At 37.9% G+C, this 24,073-nt stretch overlaps 1 protein-coding gene across 3 annotated transcripts in view; it reads right to left on the minus strand.

Annotated features, from left to right (window-relative positions):
• Positions 1-24,073, minus strand: part of SLC25A12 (solute carrier family 25 member 12) — a 206,765-nt gene that overhangs the window by 86,657 nt on the left and 96,035 nt on the right. For 2 of the 3 annotated variants that reach the window (XM_053215279.1, XM_053215281.1), the window contains one exon: positions 16,726-16,779. In XM_053215279.1, the coding sequence (XP_053071254.1) occupies positions 16,726-16,779 (54 nt within the window). Of the gene's footprint in view, positions 1-16,725; positions 16,780-17,742; positions 17,847-24,073 lie in introns of those variants that run through there. The other variant, XM_053215280.1, reaches the window with a different exon arrangement.

A 24,073-nucleotide genomic window follows, 5' to 3' on the forward strand; every position in this document is an offset into this window, starting at 1 on the left:
ATGAGTAGAACTGGAAGGTATTAGGCTGAGTGAAATAAGTCAGTCAGAGAAAGACATATCATGTTTTCACTCATATGTGGATCTTGAAAAACTTAACAGAAGACCATGGGGGAAGGGAATGGGAAAAAAATAGTTACAAACAGAGAGGGAGGGAGGAGAACCATAAGAGACACAAATACAGAGAACAAACTGAGGGTGGATGGGAGGGTGGGAGAGAGGTGAAAGTAGATGATGGGCATCGAGGAGGGCACTTGTTGGAATGAGCACTGGGTGTTGTATGTAAGCCAATTTGACAATAAATTATATTCATAAAAAAAAAAAAGAAGTGGTTGCTTCTAGGAAATAAGACAAGGATGGGAAGGATCACAGAAAAGGACTGTTGGTTTGCTTTTTGGTTAAGCATTTCAAATGTTCTCATTTGTGAATCTGACTAAACCAAGCAACCAGCTCTTTCAACAAGAGGAGAATTAAATAAAAAATGTTTCCTCTGTCATATTCTAGAAAACCCCACAGAGGCTATCATAGCAAATGCTTGATCAGCCTGCACACAGGTAGACATATTTTTACTAACTTGTACTACCCAAAAGCACCTAACAAATATCACCCCAAGATAAAGTCATGTTCACTTTACATTCTATAAAAGTCATTGCTGAAATGGTCCTAAGTTCAAGTCCTGGCTCAACAACTCCATTCTCCTCCCAGTCTTCTACATATATCACACATCTATAAAATTAAGACTAAATGATCTTTGACATTTCAAAACAATAAGTATGCAAATATAGGATAAAGAAAAAATAAACTGTATGGTATTAATACTAATAGTGAATGGATTCTACCAATTATTGTCGACTACTTCTTCTATTCTGTGTTCCTCAATATCCTTCATAATCTTACATGTTTTACCAAGATCAGAAAACCACAGAGTTAAGAACAGGCAGGAGTGGGGAAAGGCACAATGTCAGGAAGACTACTGCAACTGGAAAGAGGAATCAACACAAGGAAGTCTAAAAATAGAATTTAAAGCCACTGACAAGTCAAAAACTCACTAGATTATGAGTGCCAAACAATGGTATGAGAAATGTACTGTAGGATCCAAAAAGGAGTGGCTGGTTCTAAGGACAGGTGGAATGGGGCTGCAGTAGGAAAGAGAGAGTATGTTCAGAATAGGCCTTGAAAGTAAAATTTGATTTTAACTGCAACAGACAGAAAGGGTCTACAAGGTTTTTAAAAAATGTGAATACAGAGATGTTAAAATAAATTATTCTCTCTTTTTTGGAGGGAGAGAACTAGTTGGAGACACAAATGTTAATAAAGAGGGGGCATACAAAGATATGAAGCAGGGGCGCCTGGGTGGCTCAGTCAGTTACGCATCCCAATCTTGATTTCCGCTCTGGTCATAAGCCCGTAGTTCATGAGACTGAGCCCAGCATCGGGCTCCTTGCTGACAACACAGAGCCTGCTTGAGATTCTCTCTCTCCCTCTCTCTCTGCCCCTCCTCTGTTCATGCTCTCTCTAAAAATAAATAGACTAAAAAACAAAAACAACAACAACAACAAAGCAAAGATGTAGAAGTTGAAATGGAAAAGACAAAGGCAGTTTGAGATCAAATGATGGAAGACTTTGAATGCTAAGTTGAACAGTCTGAACTCCATTCTGTGGGTAATGGGATGCCACTAAAAGTTTTAGAGGGTGACAGAGACATGATCTGACCTGTGCTCTCTCTTGTGGCAATGTAAAAGATGATTTGGAGAAGACAGAAAATGACTGGGGGCAGGGAGACCAAGTGTCAGCTACCGAAGATCCAGGTGAAAGAGGATGAGACCTGAACCAAGGTGGTGGGAGTGCAAATGAAAAAACAATGGGTACTTTCACCCCTTGCTAATGACTTTTTAAAGATGATTTTAATAGTGTTACAGTCATACCATTCAAAATTCAAAAAGTACATTGGGGCACCTAGGTAGGTAGCTCAGTCAGTTAAGCATCTGACTCTTCGTTTCAGCTCAGGTCATCATCTTACGGTTTGTGAGTTCGGCCCCTGTGCTGGGCTCTGCACTGACAGTGTGGGGCCTGCTCAGGATTCTCTATCTCTCCCTCTCTGCCCCTTCCCCGCTGTCTCTCTCTTTCAAAATAGATAAACATTTTTTTAAAAATTCAGGGGCACTTGGGTGGTTCAGTCCGTGGAGTGCCTGACTCTTGGTTTTGGCCCAGGTCATGATCCCAGAGTCGTGGAAATTGAGCCCTAGTCAGGGTCCTGACTTAAGATTCTCTCTCTGTCTCCCTCCAAAGGCAATCAATTTCTGGATTTTTTTTTTTTTAATGTTTATTTTTGAGAGAGCGCGTAAGCGCACCCAAGTTGGGGAGGGGCAGAGTAAGGGGGACAGAGGATCTGAAGCGGGCTCTGTGCTGATAGCAGGGAGCTCGATGCAGGGCTTGAGCCTACAAACCAAGAGATCATGACGTGAGCCAAAGTCAGACTCTCAACCAACTGAGCCACCCAAGCGCCCCAGAAGCAATCAATTTCTTGTCTGTCCTTCCAGAGATGTTTTATGCATAAATGATTATACATATATGAAATATATGCATATACATGCTAATGTATACACATGCAAATGTGCATACTCTTACCCATTTCTCTTTTTTACACAAATGATAACATAATTATTAATTAACATTGTTCTGTAGATCTTACTTTTTTCAATTTCAGTCTTGTTGAAAAGCAATTCAGCTATACACACACACACACACACACACACACATATGTATATCATATATAAAGAACTATAAGAATGCTCACATCTTTTGTCAAAAAATCCTGGCCTGACTCTTATGAGAAATTTAAAAGAAGGAAGAGCAAAACACAAAATGCAAAATTTTAAAAAACACTAGAGATGGGTTATGGAGATCTTTGTTCTCTTCACAACTGTTTGCTGCTTGCTTTCTGTAATCAGATGTCAATTCTCAAAAGAGAGAATACGAAAACATTTCAGTTAGTATTAACAAAATGCAGCAACTAATTCTCCATTTATTTTTGCCACATAGGTGCCTAATATCTAATACTAATACCTGAATTTGACTGCCAGGACTACCACCACTATACACACAGAACACATACACACACACATACACACAGAGTAAACTGTACCTACAGAATCACCAGGATTTCACAACAATCTTGACTTTAAAACTATCAGGAAATAAAACTATCAGGAAATAGCCTTAGCACAAACCACTAGCACAGCAGCCAACAAGGAAAACAAATGCTTTTGTTGACAAGTACTAGAACAGGCTTTGCCAGTATCTGGGGTTATAAATGATGCCAAAGAATCAATTACCCTGAGGTATTTTGCTAATGTTTTCCCCAACTCTCCTACTCTATTTTAACTTGATTTTAACTGAAAGATAAAGCATATAGCTCAGAGGGGAAAAAAAGTCTTCTCATCCATAAGGAGTCAGTACTTGACTTCTCCAGGAGACAGTTAACTAATTAACTCATTAAATTACAGACAATTACTTGGCAATGTCAGTGAGTCTGTTGCCTGAACAGACAGAAGAGGGAGTGTAGAACAGAAACTAGAATCTACCCACAGTCAGTCAAGATGCTAAAACATTGTAGGTATTATGTTAACAAAGCAAAGCAGATACCTCAAAAACAGGTGATTTATTTAAACAAAAAGTATATTTTAAAATAAGAATGACTCAAATAGTTTCATTACTTTCAATGCTTATTTTAATTGCTGGACAATAATGTTTTAAACGAAGTAAACATGGCCTACAGTAACACAGAAGGCTAGAAATCAGAAAAGATTAGGTGGCCATATTGAGACCTTCTCCTTCTGCTAACCAAAATGACTTGCATGTTTATACTAAAAAGAATAAAAAGAAAATTAAAACAAAGTTTTGGGTCTCCCTGCTAAATTATTCTAAAAACCTAATATGTCAACTTAATAGTTTCATAATATTTCCATTTTGTTCCTGTCATTTCAAAGGAGGAACAAAAATGACTTTAAATGAAATTAACCAAATATTATATCCATACTCCAAATAACTTTAGAGTTAATCATTTGCCATTTCAAAGATGTCTCTTAAGCAGTTGTAAATCTCTCTTGGGCAGGAAGTCAAGGACACATGAAAGACATTGACAAGAAGTAGCTGACAGTATCCAAACAAAAATAGGTGATTTATTTTCTTGACGAAACTTTCCAAATCCAACTCAAGTATTTGAATGTAAAAGTACACATAGCTTTGACATTTCCAGAAATATTTAAGTTTACATTTAGTTCACATGTGCTTGAAAAAGTCTTGACATTATGAAGCTTGAGAAATGAAATGGATCTCGACGAAAGATCAGAATCTTTATACATTGATTGCTGATAAAAGATGGCAGGGTTTCACATACAGATATATATAATTACACTATTGCACTTACACAGAACTACCTCTAGCTCCAAATGAGATCATGTTATCTCCAAATGTTTTGCCTATCCAGCCAACAGATCAAAATATTAAGGTCTCACTTGACTGGAGTAAGTTGGAGAGTAGTAATTCCTTTACAATTTGCCAAACTTTAACCCATATAGCAGGTTACCTGTAAAGCAGACTTTACAAAGAGTTTTCACACAACCCTAGATTTCTATCGAGTACAAGGGGAAAAAAGAAGGTTAACTTAAAATTTAATGACACGAATGAGTAAAAAAACCAAATAGTCTAAATGATACAAATTACCTGTTTAAATGATTTAAGTTCAAAAACAGATCTTTTGATATTTTATATGTCCAGAAGATTTTCCAGAGGTTATAAAGAAAAATTCTGATCTCCTGTAACTAGAAGGCTGGTTACTTTTTAAAAAGTACACAGTGTATCAAGATCAAGGATTTTCTTTTTAAGTATGCACACCAAAACCAAGTAATATATTTAGAAGCATTACTTTTTAAGCCAAAAATCTGCTATTATCAAATCTTCCAGGTAATTTCGCTTTCACTTAAAAACATTTATTAAGTACCAGTCGTGTGCTGGACATTATACCTGATACCAGGGATGCAAAGATCACAAAAACAGAGTTCCTACCCCAAATAACTCAGAGACGGTGGCATGCTGGACACTGAAACCAGGGTCTAAAAACAAATTCTAATCCCTGTGCCATTAACTAGTTGTGATTTCTTGAGTCTTCTCTGAGTCTCTTCTCTAATAAGAAGATATAGAAACATTAACGGTCTTGACATAAGGAAAAAATGAGATCCTGAACACCAAAGTTCTTGGAAATTGTAAAACTAATAACACATAATGAAATACTGTAGTTACTCTAAAATGCTTAGAAACACAGAAAAGCAAAGGATCCAAATTTCCCTCCTTGCTTGTTTAATTATTCTGCTTTTGCCCAAACATGAAGGAGTTAATGTTCTACCTCCTCATCTTTCTCCAAACCAAGGTTTCCTTGGGGTTGGCTCCCACTGTTGTTGGGTTTACCAAATCAGTCCTAACTGGTCTAGCCAGCTTCATCTCTGCTCATCCAACATGTGGCTGTAATAGGAGTCAAAACACACTGCTGCTCCAAGACTTTGTTCCAACTGAGATGAACTGACATTTTCAGATCTTAACATCCTTCCAATTTCAGTAACTCTCACATGACAATGCCACAAAGTTCAGTAACTACAGAGATCATGTAAAGCATTTCCCATACAGAAAAGTGAATTATAGGAACAATGGAAGAGCTGAGCTTCTGAAGCTAATCCTCTTGCTGTCCTTCACTTACATGGCTCTTACTCCTAACAGAAACCAAATTTAGTCAGGAACCAGGAACGTATGCCCTTTCACTACACAAGCACTCTGCATAATGAGCAGACCACAACAAACCCTGTTACAATAGTACAATGTGGAATTTATCTGTTATAAATTAATATTCTAATAAGAAAAAATAATTCTAACACATATGGCCACTTTTTTAAAGATTTTAATTAGTGATGCAAATTTTTTCCGATATTTACTAAAATCAACTACACACGCATTAGGAAAAGGCAATTTTATGCATCTAATTTTAACTAGCACTCTTAGTCACGTATTTCAGATACACTAGAAACAAAACCTTCTATTGGATTTTGCAAAAAAGGTTCTCAGAAGTCTGCCTTTCTAACTCAGTTTGCCTCCATGAAATATTATGTGCTTATTTTTCTTTTTGCTTTAATATATGTATTTTTACCTTCCATTATATCAAATCCTATTGTCAGCGACTAAACAATGTAATTCCTAACACAGCAGAGAGGTATAAGCTCTTTATTAATCACTGAAATCAACTGAAGCTACCATAATAAACTACGTATACCAAAACAATTTTCCCCTCAAAGTTTCCAAAAACCTTGGAAATAAAATAATGACCCCAGAGAACTCAATAACTGAAACTAGAATGATTCTCAGGGCAGATTAAGTTGAATAATTAATTCACATTGTTCTTAAAATAAATACTTCAATCTCTTGGTCTAAGTAACCATGGGAACATACAAGGAGCATATATATTTATAAGCCTGGGCAAATCATGTCTTTGACAATCAAGGTGCAGCTCCTAGGGGGACAGAATGCTTTAAGGTTGGTAAGCCTTAATTAAATACCAAGATTTTTGTCACAGAGAAAGAAGGACCTTTTTCCTGGTAAGGAGTGGAAAATATAAGAAGATTTAAGAGAAAGGGCAACCAAATGTAATGTATGAACACGTCTTGGATCATGATTTTAATAAAGCAACTCAAAAAAATGAAACCATCAGGGAAACTTCAACACTGAATGGAAATCCACATTATTAAGGAATATTCTTACATGAAATAATCAAATTATGATTTGATGCTTTTCAGAGTCGTCAAGTATCAAGTCATCATTCAGTAGCTTTTCGAGATACTAAAGTATTCATATATGCAGTGATACAATGTCTGGGAATTGCTTCAAAATAATCCAGTGCAGCTGTTAATATCGAGGAAGCAAGATTAGCCAAAAGAGCTGATGAAGCTGAGTGACGGATATATGGTAATTCATTATACTATCTTCTCTAACTTTATATAGGCTTAAATTTTTCCATAATTAAAAAGGTTTTTTAAAAGGATACAGAAAAATAATGAGGTGATTCTATATATACTAACATACCTGTATCTCCCAAACAAAATTAACTTAGAAAGGCAAGTTGCATTGAAACATATAAAGCAAGTCTCTTCTATTTACTGTATAACCTTGAGCAAGTTACCTAACCTTTCTAGGGCTCAGTTTCTTCACCTATAAAATGAGAATGTTAATCGCTTCTCGGCCTTTTTGGCTAAGATCAAGTGTAAAATGAGAATGTTAATGGTTCCTACCTTTTAGAGTTGTTTTGAGGACTGACTATAATGATTTATATAAAATACTTAAAATAGTGCCTGAGACATAATAGTGACTCAGTAAGTAAGCAAGAGCACAGTTCTAAAAGCCCAATAGTGGCCATAGAACTGATTTCGGTGAATGATGCTTTAGAAACTTCAGTATTATTAAGTAAAAGAGAGCTGGACATAAGGGGGAAATGATTTTTTTTTTTGAGTTATACACATAAAGAATGAATTATCAGTCTTTCTTTCAGATCTGTGTCTTGGTATTTCAGAGCTTACAGTTGGACTATTAGTCCTTCACTGATCCAGATTGAGCAGTTGAAGGTTCCAAAGAAAACTGTTATCATCCACATATCATCCACAGTCTATCTTAGACCATGGCTATACCCCTTCTCAGAACCTACAAACTTGAGAGAAATTACTTCTTATTCTTATTTCTGAATGTGGAGATTTGTAAATATCTTCAGGTATATGTCTCAACAATATGAGTAATTAGCTGATTTTATGTACATAATCATAAACACATATTAATATTTTAGTCACTTTATAGGTCCAGCACAGTTAGCTGGGAAAGATAAGGGACTCAGATCTTATTCACGAAAGAAAAGTCCTCATCCCATCTTAGAAGGAAAAAAAGGGACCAAGGAACTAAGCTCCATTTGTCAGGCATCATTTACAAATTACCTCATTTAATTGTTATAACATCCCTATGTGCTAGGTGTAATAATCCCTTCTTAGGTAAGGAAACTTACTGGTATAAATACCTAAGGTCCTAGAGGAAAAAGGCATCCAGTAAGGACTCAAATCCAGATCAGACTACAAAGCTCTTGCAGGCTCAAGCTACACTCTGTTGCCTCCTGGATGAAAAAGAGTCAGCTGAGTCCCCACTCAAGATGTTCTAAGAACCCTACGGACAGAAAGAAATTAAATTGGAAGAATCACAGCCTAATTAAAGCAGTCATCCATAAGAAAGCATAGAAACATGTAAGGAAGTTTACATTTCTTTTTTTTTTTTTTAAGTTTATTTATTTATTTTGAGAGAGAGAGTGCATGCGTGAGCAGGGGAGAAGGAGAGAGACAGAGAAAGGAGACCATCTCAAGCAGGTTCGGCACAGCACAGAGCCTGAGAATGGGGCTTGAACTCACGACTGTGAGATCATGACCTGAGCTGAAATCAAGAATCAGACGTTTAACCAGCTGAGCTACTCAGGTGCCCCGAAAGTTTACATTTCAATATGATCTATTTCAATATGATCTATTTAAAATGTAAATTAAGGGGCACCTAGATGGCTCAGTCGGTTGGGTGTCCGACTTTGGCTCAGGTCATAATCTCACGGTTCATGGGTTCGAACCCTACATCGGGCTCTGTGCTGACAGCTCGAAGCCTGGAGCCTGCTTTGGATTCTGTGTCTCCCTCTCTCTCCTCCTCCTCCCCCGCTCACACGCTCTCTCTCAAAAATGAATAAACATTAAAAAAAATTTTTTTTAATGTAAATTGAGGGGCGGCTGGGTGGCTTAGGTCATGACCTCACGGTTGGGTTTGTGAGTTCAGGTCCCACATCAGGCTCTCTGCTTTTGGCATAGAGCCTGCTTGGGATCCTCTGTCTCTCACTCTCTCTGCCTCTTCCCAGCTCATTTTCTTTCTTTCTTCCTCCCTCTCCCTTTCTCTCTCCCCAAAATAAACAGACATTAAAAATTTTTTTAATGTCAATTATTCCACTTCCAAGGTGAAAGACCTTTGGTGGTCTCCACAACAATCTTTGAAAAAAATCCAAACTCTTCCCTGCGGCCTACAAACAAGGCCCTGCTTGATATGGCTCTCCTTCAGTCTCATCTCTCACTGGCCATTCACTCCCTCACTTACTGATGCTTCGGACACACTGGCCTCCTTTCTGTTTGTCAAACATACCAAGCCCTTATCCACATCTAGGCCTTTACACATGTGAGCCCTCTGGAATTCTCTACCCACTTTATAGTCTCATCTCTAGTCCCACCTTCTCAGGGGTCTTTACTGACCACTTTCTTGAAAAGTGATGGCCTTTTCCATCATTCTGTTTGTTTTCTTATTAGACTTGTCACCTTCTGAAGTTTGTTTTGTTTTTTTAAATGTGTGGGCTTTGCCGTCTCAGCCCCACCCAGAATGAGTTAACTTTCACTGAACTCCTCTATCTCAACTCTATAAAGGTAGAACCTAGCACAATGCCTGGCACATGGTAGGCAATTAAAAATATGATTGGTAGTAGAACATAACATGACATTTAATAACACTAATTTTCTCATCTTTTCAATTACTTTTCAATCCTTGTATCAGACTCAAGGATAAAGTCTCATTATGGTGCTAGTATGCCCTTAATGCCTAACATTTTTTTTTTTATGTTTATTTATTTTTGAGACAGAGAGACAGAGTGTCTCTGTCTCAGAGACAGAGCAGGGGAGGGGCAGAGAGAGAGGGAGACATAGAATCTGAAGCAGGCTCCAGGCTCTGAGCTGTCAGCACACAGCCTGACGTGGGGCTTGAAGTCACCAACCATGAGATCATCACCTGAGCCAAAGTAAATGCTTAACCAACTGAGCCAGCCAGGTGCCCTGTCACTTTTTTTTTTTTAATGAAAACTTTATACAGTTTATTGCAAATACTAATATACCAAAGATAAAGGCTACCATCTTCAATTCCTAAATTCTAAAAAACTGGTGAAAACACTTAACAGTTTAGATAAGAAAACTTTAGATCCCCTTCTGTGTGTCTCATAGACTCTCATTGGCTTTATTCAACCCAATTTATTCTGGGAAGTCCTCTTTTAATTTCAGATTCTGAAATTTCTAAATTCTTACTTTTTAAAAATTTTTTTAATGTTTATTTTTGAGAGAGAGAGAGCACGCACAAGAGAGAGCACACCAGTGGGGGAGGGGCAGAAAGAGAGAGAGAGAGAGGGAGACACAGAATCTGAAGCAGGCTCCAGGCTCTGAGCTGTCAGCACAGAGTCCTATGCAGGCCTCAAACCCACGAGCTGTGAGATCATGACCTGAGCCGAAGTTAGATGCTCAACCGACTGAGCCACCCAGGCGCCCTATTCTTACTTTTTAAATTATTCACTTGATCAAAATCTAATACATACACATTAAGGCTTTATTTTTACTTTCCTCTAATTCTTCTATAAATGTATATGTGTAAATATACATACAACATATATGAAGCGGCTTATAGAAAACTAGAGTCATGCTATAGACACTTCTTTACATCTTATCCCACTTAATAGTACATTGGAAATCTCTAAATCAGCTGAAATAGGCCTCATTCTTTTTAGTTTTGCATAATTTTCCATGGAATGGTTTTTCCATAGTTTTTCTATCACTCCTCTCTGATAACATTTGTTTCTCTTTTCTTTTTCCTACTTTTTCTTCCCTCAAGGAACAATTGAGTGTTACAACTAACAACCTTGTACATATATATTTTTATGAGTATTTTTATTTTTCTGGGTTAAATATCCCCAAAGTAGGATTGTTTATTCAAACGGTATCTTTGTTTTACACTATTGCCAGATTGCTTTCCAAAGAGTCTTTGTTTCCACAAATACCCCATGAAAGCACCTTTTTTCTCCACACTGGGCCTCAGTCGATGTTATCATTTGTGATACACATTCCATCCTTTTGAAAACATAGCCCTGGGGCACATGGGTAACTCAGTCAGTTAAGTGTATGACCCTTGATTTTCGCTCAGGTCGTGATCTCCTAGTTCCTGAGTTCAAGCCCCGCATTGGGCTCCTCAGTGACAGTGTGAAGTCTGGTGGGGATTCTCTCTCCTCTCTCTGCCCCTCCCCTCTTTCTCTCTCAAAATAAATAAATAAACTTAAGAAAGAAAGAAAGAAAGAAAGAAAGAAAGAAAGAAAGAAAGAAAGAGAGAGAGAGAGAGAGAGAGAGAGAGAAAGAAAGAAAGAAAGAAAGAAAGAAAGAAAGAAAGAAAGAAAGAAAGAAAGAAAGGCAGGCAGGCATCTGGGTGGCTCAGTTAAGTGTCCAACTTCAGCTCAGGTCATGATCTCAGTTCATGAATTCAAGCCCCACTCATGAGTTCAAATCCCACTTGGGATTCTCTCTCTCTCTCTGCCCCTTCCCTATGAACACACACACTCTCTCCCTCCGCAAAATAAACTTAAAAAGAAAAAAAAGGAAAAGATAGCCCTAATGCATATTCCAACAAGGTAGAAGGGTCTCCCGCTTAATTAATTCCCTTCTGAGCCCCAGGTTATTGCCAAAAATACATACATATGTAATATGTAAACAAATATTTATTGAGTAAAAGAATATTTCTTTTGGGGTGCCTGGGTGGCTCAGTCGGTTAAGCATTTGACTTTCGGCTCAGGTCATGATCTCGTGGTTCCTGGGTTCGAGTCCCATGTCAGGCTCTGTGCTGACAGCTCAGAGCCTGGAGACTGCTTCATATTTTGTGTCTCCCTCTCTCTCTCCCCTCCCCTATTCATGCTCTGTCTCTGTCTCTCAAAATAAATAAACATTAAAAATTATTTTAATAAAAAAGGATATTTCTTTCAATTAAAAATGAATACATTATCATAAAAACACTAAGGAAGAATCACTCTTTGCTTTACGTTAGCAGCACCTTCTTCTATTTATTCTATAAAATAAACAACACAGGGTGCCTGGGTGGCTCAGTCAGTTAAGCATCCAACTTAGGCTCAGGTCATGATCTCATGGTTTGTGGGTTCAAGCCCTACCTCTGCTGTTAGCACAGAACCCTCATCAGATCCTCTGTTCCCCTCCTCTCTGTCCTTCCCCCACTGTTTCTCTCTCTCTCAAAATAAATAAACTTTAAAAAATAAAATAACACAGAAAACGCATTTTCATAATTTTTACATGGGATATGATAATCATTGTCACACTGGGTGATAATGAGAAAAAGAACAGGTTCAAAATAATACTTGAGTTCTACACTGCAGTATATTCTTGGTCTAACATATATAATGATACAGTCTTAACATGTGTTGCTTTTACCATACAATACATTGATAAGCAAACAACAAAAAGTCTACCAACCCAAAAAAAAAAAAAAAAGAGATCTTGACAAATCATTCACTTATAACAGTTTTTGATAAACCTACTTTGCCACATAGCATAGACTAACTTCTCGTTTTGAAGTTCCTCACGTTTATAACAATCAGCCTGTGACAGTCCTGTTATCCTCACCTTAACTCCCTCTTCATTGCTTCTCTTGTCTCCTTTTGCTACTGTATATTTCTGATGTAGCAAAATCGGGTCAACTATAGTGTGTGGGTGAGAGGTAAAAGAAGAGAGAAATCAAGAAATGACAGTTGTAAGGGTAGTAATAGTAAAATCTTAGCTTGACAACTGGTTGTAAATTACAGCACAGTCTAACACATAAGAATCCATTTGTTGTGCTCCAACTTTATGAACTTGTAGGAAGCTGGAAACAGCAGAATCCTAGTGAATATTATTGCTCCTTTTTTTAACTAATAGAAAATATAGGTCATCAAAATTTGAGAAGCAATGAACACAGAAAAAATAAACCTATGTCCCTATACTCAAAATAATAATGCTTCACTTTTCTAAAGCCCTTTTCACATACTTTTAAACATATATATATCAGCATTTTCAAAGAGAAGTATTTTCCTGTTTACAAAAACAAATGAGTATTTGTGAATTTAGACAGTTAATGCCACAGATCTAAATTTACAAAAAACAGCTTTCAGTTGTATTCCAAAATTCAAAATTAAATCTCTCTGTAGTCTTTAAATATCTCACTGATCCAGAACTCAAGTAACCCCCAAATCCTACCAAAATCAAATGATACTAATAACAGAGTAATTTTAATCTTTGACCATATCCTTTTTTTTGAAACTACTTTAAACTCCCATAGGACAATTCTCCCTCGTTCTCCTCCTCCTTCTTTCCACTTTAATTATGGATATCACTTATAAATCAGTCCCTTATTCCTGGTCCTGTTTCTTTTATATTTAAACTCCTAACCACAAGGATTTATCTACCACCTATACAAATTTGTATCTCTCCACTCCTGTCAGATTTAACATATTAGGACATACTTATTTAACAATGAAACTTAAACTTCTCTCCCCCACCAATAATTCCCAAAATAGATGCCTTATCAATTAACATCCATCCAGATTCATTACTTCTTCCTTTACTTCTGTATTTAATACCAAATTCAATAGATTCATCCCTTACAAAGTCCCTGGTATTCTTATTCCTTCCCATTTCCCCAGCCATCAGACACTCCAGGTCATTATCTCCCACATGTATTATTTCAATAGCCTCTTAGCTGATCGCCCTACCTACTTCCAACCTCTCCAAACTTTATCCAACATACACAAAGAGATGTCAGAATTTACCACTTCAATTTGCCCACTCAGAAACCCATAGTGCATCCCTACTGTTTCAAATCCAAACTCATTGGCCAAATGTTCTAGGTAGTTACGGTGCAAAGGCACTTTTTTTTTCATCACCTAAGTAACCAGATTGTTTTTTCCTTTAACTTAACAAACACAGCTGCCATTAGCACCTCATGTACTTCTAGCTTTCAAAAAATTACCCACCCCCCATTTAGAGACCCCCCCACAAGTGATTTAGTGTAAGGGTTAAGAATACAGGTTCTGCAGTTTGATTGGACTCCAGCCTCCACCACTTAAGAACTAAATGACATTAACCAAGTCATTTAACTTCATCTATTTAACGGGGACTCTAACCCTACCTCCTAAGGTTGTTATGAAAATTAATGTAATACCCTTAAAGCACTAGGCCAATGCCCAGGACACCGGTGAATGATCAATAAGTGTTAGCCACTGTCATTATTATTACAGCCACTTTTATCCAGGCAAGCCAATTGCTCTACCAGAGGCTATGTATCTGACTTCATTATTCTTGACTCCCTCAACTGCAATCTGTCAGAGGTGGAATGGGTTGAGAAAGGAGCTAGTCACATGTCAATTACCATCCAAATCTTGGCTTAGTCCTCTCCTTCGATTATTCAACTGATGCCTACTGCTAAACTAAATACAAGTGCACACATGGCACACAGCAAATAGTCCTTAGTAAATATTTCTTGGGCTGATATGTTAAATGCTAACGAAATACTGTAGTTAGTATATATTTTTTGCCTATTTTCTCTAAAATATTAATAAACCGTATGCTTCTAAAATAAAACTGCTCCTAAACAGTGTCCTATAGCTTCAAGTAGCTACAGTTTGAAGTACACAAAACAGGAATAAAAAAATCTAATATGTTACTTAGTAACTGTCCTCAAATAGATTCAACTAACTATATTCTACCTTTCTAGCTGGTGAAGGTAAGTATCTGTGATGTCTTATCTATCAATTAATTCTTGGGTCAGTGCTTTATAACTAGTACTAAATGCACTGTTATTAATTCCACAATTTTTCAATATAAAAATAAAACAAGGGCATCATCAAAATAATGTGCAAAAAGATAATGATAGGGGGCACCTGGCTTGCCCGGTCGGTAGAGCATGAAACTCCTGATTTTGGGGTTGTAGGTCGAGTGTAAACATTACTTAAAAATAAAATATTTTTTTTAATTTTTTTTTCAACGTTTATTTATTTTTGGGACAGAGAGAGACAGAGCATGAACGGGCGAGGGGCAGAGAGAGAGGGAGACACAGAATCGGAAACAGGCTCCAGGCTCTGAGCCATCAGCCCAGAGCCCGACGTGGGGCTTGAACTCACGGACCGCAAGATCGTGACCTGGCTGAAGTCGGACGCTTAACCGACTGCGCCACCCAGGCGCCCCAAAAATGAAATATTTTTAAAAAATGATAAGATTTTTAAATTGTCAAAAAGCTAAGCATAGATACTCCCAGTTCTTTCCTTGTATTCTTATCCTCCCTCTCCCAAAAAACCAAACCCATGCAGAAGCACAGATTTTTTTTCCATAGGATTTTTAAAGCTGAAAGGACCTCAATTCTCATTTCCCAACATCCCACTGAGTTCCACATGAGAAGGTGAAGCCCAGAAAGGCCAGACAGATAGCTACAGATCCAACAATCAAAATGAGGCAGGAGCGGGAACTGAACCCAGTGTTCCTGACACCTAGGTCAGTGCTCTTTGCACTACATCATGAACCATTTCAACTGATTTCTTCCATGCCTACTTAATATAGAAAATAAAATTAACTGTATCACATGAACATCTCACAAAACAACTAAGTATAATCATGGTGTGGTTAATACTGACATATTTTACACTATTTTTAAGAACACTTGTGAGGAATAAAGGTTTCAAGCCAGAAACAGACTATTTCTATTATAATTACTTATGTTCTGGAAATGATCCTTCCCTTTATCAGATTTTATAAAATCTAAGATTCCAATTTTAGCTAATTTTTTTTCATGAGTTACACATGGTATGGTCATCTATGCAGCCTCCTCCCCAACAATAGCTTAAGCAATCCATGTCTCAGATAAAAATGTCATCTAGTCCAGGCTGATGAGCATATGTTAGAATCTGTTCCTAATATAGAATCATACACTTTTGGAGTTGGAAGGAACCTTGGAGATCACCTCTCATTTTACAGAGGAAACAAATACCCAGCAGGGACCTGCCCAAGGTCAAAGTTTCTATATAAGAACCCAGGTTCAGAACAGAAAGTTTTCAAAAGAAGATTTCACAGAAAAACACAATACTTAATCGAACACCTTAGCTTGTCTCCCTTTTCATCTATTTAAGTACAACTTCCTGCATGAGGAACTTCTGAAATGTAAGAAAAGAAAGCAAAACAAAAAACTAAGCCAACTTGTTCTACGTCTACAGCCAAGTCACTGATCTTAAAAACTTAGAAGGTAGATCTTTGCAAGAATTGCAGACAGTAATATTTTATAATAAAACCCCAAAATGCTATCTATGAATATAAATAAGCAGAGGGAGAAAAGACACACACATTATCAATATTCTTATCTCGCTAACAAATTACATAAATGGTTATAAACAGGAAAACTATAAACTTGCAACTTTCAAGAAAGAAAGAATATTAATCACCATACATAGTAATTACACAAGAGTGTCGATATGTTTTGAAGTTATATTTTGATCATAGTGCTTAAGGGAAGCTGGAAATTGTTTTTAGTCTCCTTTCACATACTTTAAGTCATGTTAAAAAACAAAATTTTGAGGAAAATATTTTATCAAACCTTAATAAAAAGGAAAATGTGTATTCACACCTTAACAAAATAAGAGAATTACAAACTACATTGTCTACCCATGTTTTTAAGAATAAACGGGGGAAAAAACAGAATAAATGAAAACAGAACATTCCTGAAAGTTAAGGCCTGAGAACCATTAAGCTTACACTTTTTTTTCCTCAATAAAAAAAGGTGCCACACAAGCCAATTTACCTGGAGGAATATGTTTCTTAACTCATGAGGATCACCTCGCTTGGTTGTTTGCACCTGTAAGGAAAAAAAGAAAAAAGAAAAAGCCAGTTAATGCTTTACTAGAGACCATATCATCTCTTCAGATTAGAGTTCACAAATGCTAACAAATCAATGCTCTTATCTTTTATAGGGGCATTTCGTTTAAAACAAACCAAAAGTATTAACACTGATAACACCTGTCAAATTGGAGATCTATGGCTACAGAGTGGAAGTACAGGTGTGAAGAGCTTAATATACAGCAAATCTACCAGATTTCCTCTGGACTGGAAATGGAAGGCAGTGAGGATCAATCTCTTATTTTATTCCACATCCACTAGCAACACAATAGCAACCACCCACCTCCAAATCAAAAGGCCAGGAAGAACAGGGCAACAGAAAAGTTAAAACACCCAAATCAATCGCCTGGCCTAGCAGCTTTTCTCCCCCATGGAAAGCAATCCAGAATATAATTATCTCTGCGCCCCTGTCTTTCGCCACCCAACCTAAAATACGAAAGCTGCTACATTTCCAAATACTTTCGGCATCTTGCCACCAGCAGCACAAATGCCAACCACTGCCCCCAGCCCCACCGAAGCCCCAAATAACTCCAATTCCTCACCCCCTCCCCCACTGCAATACACAGATGCCTTAGGTTATCCCCGGCTTTACATGCCACTTCCTCCCACTCCCTTTCTGATGGCCTCCAACTCCGGGCTCACAATTTCACGCACCTAAGGCAGGGCACTATTCTTCCTTCACCGACCTGGTCCTCACAAGCCCCTCCAACTCATAATCCCTCCTACTTCCCCTCCCCCAGCCGGGCATCCTCTCCCTCCGGTCCAAGCCCCCACACAGCTCTCCCACCCGCAAGCTGGAGCCCCAGGATACGCTATCTAAGAACCAGGCAACGAAGGAAATGGTAAGAGGTGAGGGGCTGGGGGCAAGGTCCCCGGGATGTCTCTTAGGCAATAAAGGCAGCAGCAGAGAGTCGGGAGTCACCTTGACCGCCATGCTGTGCTCGGAAGCCGGGGACGAGCGAGTGAGCGAGCAGGGCCGAGCTGTCAGGGCGCGCGCGCGCCGCCTCCCCGGCCGCGCCCGCCCACCCGCTCGCCGGCGCCGCGCGCGTCCCTATGCAAATGAGCCCGGGGCGGGGCGGGAAAAGGGCCCCGAATCCCCGCCAGAAAGGGAGCTGGTCCCGGCCGGCGACCTGTCTCGCTGGGGAGGGCAATAATCCTCCCATAGGCTAGACTGGAGTGCCAGCCCTGGGATTCCGATGCGCCGCGTGGTTGTCTACTGCTCAGTCGCCGCCCAGGTTTCTTAAGGCCTCTTAATGGGTGTGGCTTTGGGCACCGACTTCAGCCAAAGTCGTTTAATCCTGAGACTTAAAGGAACGCTTGGGGCCCAGACTGAGTAAGATTTCGAAAGATCAGATGACATGTCCCATTAATGATACTAATAAATGAATTAATGACAACTAATGGCAAATATTGACAATGAAAAGGATTGGGGACCATGCACTCTGGGCAAAACCTAAGGAAATATAACTTGAGAAATCTGCCCCTAAATTGGCATCGGATGAATATGCTTAATATATTTGTAATTCTTGTACTACTATAAAGCTTTATTAGTAGACTCACTCCACATTCCTAATCATCCAAATCCTTTGTGCAATGAGGTGGGGCACAAATGCATACAGAAAAAAAATCCATCTGTCCATGGACAGGACTGGTACTGAATTCTGGCCCAAGTCGCCAGTACATGAAGATTGCCGGCCCTGCCTAAGTAGTAGCTCTACCTGGAACCAAAATAATGTCTCTAAAACTGAGTTCTGCCACTATGACTATATTGAGGTATTGAGCCACATAATGATTCACTCAACATTTACTGGGCATCTATTACATGCTAGACATAGTCCTGCTTGTAAAAAATACAAAAACAAATAGCATTGTGTCCCTAACTTCTAGGATCTTACAGATGGTTAATGATTACCCAAACCCCAACCTTAAGTATATTTTATTTGTGACTACAAGCATACTTGCTGGTTTTTTTTTTTAAAGCTAACAACATAAGATTTATTTTAATATCACTTAGCTCTATGATCCCATCCCTCTCCACCCTCTTTCACATTTCCAATGTTGAATCTAACAGGAGGCTTCCCTTTTCTCCAGTCTCACTAATCATGTTTGTATTAAGTATCCAAGTTAATAGAAATGAGGAAAGAGGAATGGAGAATGTAAATTGTTGATAAGGAATGCTACATTACTAGTACTCCTATAATGAACTTTTCTGCTGCAGTTGACTTAACTGTTTACCACCATTCTTTCTTCAACTTGTTCAAAGTTCTTTTAACAATGTTATCGGACATAAGGATTTACAAATTCATATTTCGTTCTTCTACACCCTTATGCTCCTGATACTTTGCTCTTTCTTTTTTCATGACATTTCTCTAAGTAGGATTCTTAAGATTTTTTTTTATATTACTTTACAAGGGAAGAATGTTTAGTAGGCCAAAGTTCCTTAGTTTGAATAAAAGTACTTAAGGAAAGGAAGACATTTATTTAAAATAAAAGTATTGGGGCACCTGGGTGGCTCAGTCAGCTAAGCAACCAACTCTTGATTTTGGCTCAGGTCATGATCTCATGGTTTGTGAGTTCAAGACCCTAGAGGACTGAGAGTGTGGAGCCTGCTTGGGATTCTCTCTCTCTCTCTCTCTCTCTCTCTCTCTCTTTATCCCTCCCCAGCTTGCACTGACATGTGCACTCTCTCAAAATAAATAAATACACATTTAAAATAAATAAACAAAAGAATTATTTCCTATTGGAATACATTGTTGGCCAAATCTATATAGTTGGAGTGAAAATTTAGGGTCCGACTGGCCACTCCTACAGAGGAAGACATCACATTTAAACAGAGCCCACCACAACAATTCATAGGTATAAGCACCAAGCCACAACGAAAATTTTCTCAAATAAAAATAGCCAACTTTTTAAAAAAATTATACATATATATATACATATATATAGATATATATATATACACGTATATATATATGCCTTAAAAAATAGCTGATTTTTGAGTAAGTCCAAGAGCTTCACTGGTGCCAATCTAGTTGCAATGGAAATGATGTAATAATTTAAAACTAAATTAGGGTGCTATACAGAGAAAATAGAAAAGCTCAGCTACCCTAAATAAATATGGATTTTGCTAAATTTTTTATCCATCATATAATAATAAAATGGACAAAGGTATTAAAACTATCTACTTTAAGGAAATTAAGTATTTAAAGGAATACAAAAGCCCATGAGTTAGAGTTCCTACACTGAAGAGCTTTCCAACCTATCGTTCTGTTATAATGATTGGCTCAGTTAAGCATCCGACTTCAGCTCAGGTCATGATTTCACAGTCTGTGAGTTCAAGCCCTGCGTTGGGCTCTGTGCTGACAGCTCAGAGCCTGGAGCTTGCTTCAAATTCTGTGTCTCCCTCTCTCTCTGCCCCTCCCTGTTCACGCTCTGTCTCTCTCTGTCTCAAAAATAAATAAACACTAAAAAAATTTTTTTTAATTAAAACTTACTTGTGCTTCAATTGCAAATGAGCAGGATTTAGGGAAAACTTAGTCAATGGGGTATCAAAAGACAAACCTGTCAAATAAGATTCACAATATATTTGGGAAAAGGTAGTTTAGTTCAAAACTTTTCACAGTTTTTTAAAATTACTTGCCAATATAGTAATTTATAACTCTTTCCTTAAATTGCAAATGACATTTGTAAACATGAAATAATTTTAAAACTATGGAACAACTACAGGTTGAAAACTTGATCATTAAAAGTCTATAGAGAATGACATTTAGAAAGCACAGTTGTCAGTTAAAGGCTAAGAAACTGTTGCAAATATATTTATGTTTATATATTGTCATTAATAGTCACTTTTTAGAATTGGTTTCGTAAGAGATTCAGTATGTAGCTTGACTGAGCTGGGAATTTAAATATGCTTGTGAAGTTGTGGCCCATGAAAATAATATATTACCCCAGATGTAAAACCAAAATATGGGTTTACTAGACAAACCTGCAGAAACATGTTTCTAACTCCCAAACAGCTTACATTATGTTAATTTGAAACCAGCCAATCACTTTGTGGGTGAAAGTTAGAATTATACTAATGTCTAGTGCCCTAATAAGCTAAAATATAATAATTAAAACAAGAGACAATTTCCAGTAAGCCTGTTCTGCCACAACTCTTGGCCCTCCTTCCATCTTTAATAACATACTATTTCTGTTTATCTTTTAGCCTCCTCTGATTATTTTACTGACATGAATACATTTTTGTTCTTGTTTCCATATCCCACATAGCTACTAGGAGTGTCATCTTGCAAGAAGTAAATCCAGGTGGTATATGAACACTTAGTAGAGCATTAGGATATCACTGACTAATTAACCAGGAGTGAAGCTCCTGGCATACAGCATCATTGTGATGAAGAATAAGAGGCATTTTACGCCTGCCATCAAGATTAAACTCACTTAAAATATCTGAAATAGGGGCATCTGGGTGGCTCAGTTAGTTAAGTGTCCGACTCTTGGTTTCCACTCAGGTCATGAGCTCATGGATCTTGAGTTCCAGCCCTGCATGGGACTCTGTGCTGACAGTGTGAAGCCTGCTTGGGTCTCTCCCTCTTTCTTTCTCCCTCTCTCTCTGCCCATCCCCTGCTTGTGCTCTCTGTCTCTCTCAAAATAAGTAAGTAAACTTAAAAAAATAAAATAAAATATTTGAAATAAAGAGCATGATCTGACTTTGGCACACATACACAAAGGATGTTTGAACATCTGGAACTAGAATATAAAATGGTTCCTTTTATTTTACTGAAATATTACAAAACTTTCAATTTTATTTCATTTATTTCTTTTTAAATATTTTATTTTTAAGTAATCTCTACACCCAACATGGGGCTCGAACTCACAACCCCAAGATCAAGAGTCACATGCTCCACTGACTGAGCCAGCCACGTACCCTCAAAACTTACAGTTTTATAAGATGTGCTTTTAACTCCTTCTTTGCTAAGAGTCTATATGGGGAAATGGCAAGGGGTAGACTAGAGAGAAATATGAAGGGTTGAGTGTCCAAGTTTGAGAAAATTATGTTCTAGATGGTAGGCTGACCTCAAAATCAATCAATCAGAAATTATTAGTTCAACCCAAACCACTCATAGACACTAGATAAATGAGACACTTTAGGATTCCTCCATACTATACAAATATACTCCCTGTATGCACATTTTCTCTAGTTTAAATAAATTTTTTTTTTTTGGTGGAGAGGGCAGAGTGGGATACCAAAAATCAGATGAAATAGTTGTACTTCTGGAGTTACATCTTCCTAAACTGTTCTTCCTCACAATCTGACTCTGAGTCCTATAAATTATGCAATGAGGATGAGTAGTCTTATTTTTGGACCACAGTCTCCTTTATTCCCTTGTGGAGACAATAACAGACAGTTTTCTTTTCAATGGATTTTGGAAGGAATTCACGGAATGACCTTCTGTAGAGGTTTAAGTCTGTGAGGGCCCTATCACTATATTAGTCATGTGAAAGCTAATATTTAGTGGAAACCCTTATGATCAGATGGAGGATTGAACTAGATGAACTTTAATGGTTTGTTTTTTTTAACACTCTAATGTCATGATTAAGAGAGAGCCAAATTTTAGCTAATAAAAACTTATTGAGTGCCTTGTGTTTACACTAAATTCACTGTTGCAACTATAGGAAATAAGAAAAATAAATAGCATGATCCCCATTTGACCATGGCAACTGCAATTATTCATTTTTTTTGATGAAGAAAGCTGATGATACCAAAACCTTCTGCATGTGGCAAAGGCCAAGGCAGCTGTAGGTAATAATGGGGTATTGCCACATATTCCCACTCCAACCAGAAGTATGTAATTGGGACAACGAACATCTTGCCCGGTTTGTGAGCCACTTACCTCTCTCTACCCTATCCCTGGAGATTTACCTGGATCTCGTTTTTGCCTCCCTTCTATTTAGAGGTCAATAAGGAAGGATGCTAGGGATCTGGTCCAAAGTAAAGAAAAAAATTTCACTTTAAAAATTGTGCCAGGTGGGGCACCTGGGTGGCTCAGGTCATGATCTCACGGCTGGCCACATCAGGCTCAGTGCTGATAGCTCAGAGCCTAGAGCCTCCTTTGGATTCTGTGTCCCCCTCCCTTTCTGCCCTTCCTCTGTTCATGCTCTGTCTCTCTGTCTCTTAGAAATAAATAAACATTAAAAAAAAATTATAAAAATTGTGCCAGGAGAAAAGCAAAAGCTTCATAATATCCAAAGTAACTTAAAAAATAACAAAATCAGAGGCACCTGGGTGGCTCAGTTAGTTAAGCATTCCACTCTTGATTTCAGCTCAGGTCATGATCACAGGGTCGTGAGTTTGAGCACTGCACCAGGCTCCATGATGAGCATGGAGCCTGCATGGGATTCTCTCTCTCCCTCTCCCTCTGCTACTTCCCTGCTCATGCTCTCTCTCTCTCTTAAAATAAATAAACATTTAAAGAAAAAATAAAAAAAAAACAACAAAGTTAGGGGACTCACACTACCTGACTTCAATTTACTGTAAAGCTAAGGAAATCAGTACAGTGTGGTACTGGCTGACATAAGGATTGATAAATAGATCAATAGAACAAATTAGAGAGCCCAGAAATGGATCCAAAATTATAAAGTCATCTGATTTCTTTTTCTTTCAATGTTCATTTATTTTTGAGAGAGAAAGAGAGAGAGAGCCTGCAATCAGGGGAGGGGCAGGGGCTGGGAGAGAGGGAGACACAGAATCCAAAGCAGGGTCCAGGCTCTGAGCTGTTAGCACAGAGCCCGACACAGGGCTTAAACTCATGAACCAGGAGATCATGACCTGAGCCGAAGTTAGACACTTAACCAACTGAGCCACCAAGGCGCCCCTAAACTCATCTGATTTCAAAGGTACTAAAACAATTCAATGGGGCAAAGAGTCTTTTCAACAAGTAACTCTAGAATAACCAGAAATGTATATGGGAAAATAAACTTCAACCTCTACTTCAAACATGCACCAAGACTGATTTGAGATAAATAATAGACCTAAATACAAAAGCTAAAATCATAAAGCTTTAAGCAGAAAACATAAAAGAATATCTTAGTGACTCAAAGGTAGGTAAAGGATGTTTATTCAGGACATTAAAAAGCAATAACCATAAATTAAGAAATTATGTTGCACTAAAATTAAAATTTGTACTCATCAGGGGCACCTGGGTGGCTCAGCTGGTTAAGTGTCTGACTTCTGCTCAGGTCATGATCTTGCAGTT

Source organism: Acinonyx jubatus, chromosome C1 (genome assembly GCF_027475565.1).
Source record: "Acinonyx jubatus isolate Ajub_Pintada_27869175 chromosome C1, VMU_Ajub_asm_v1.0, whole genome shotgun sequence".
NCBI lineage: Eukaryota > Metazoa > Chordata > Mammalia > Carnivora > Felidae > Acinonyx > Acinonyx jubatus.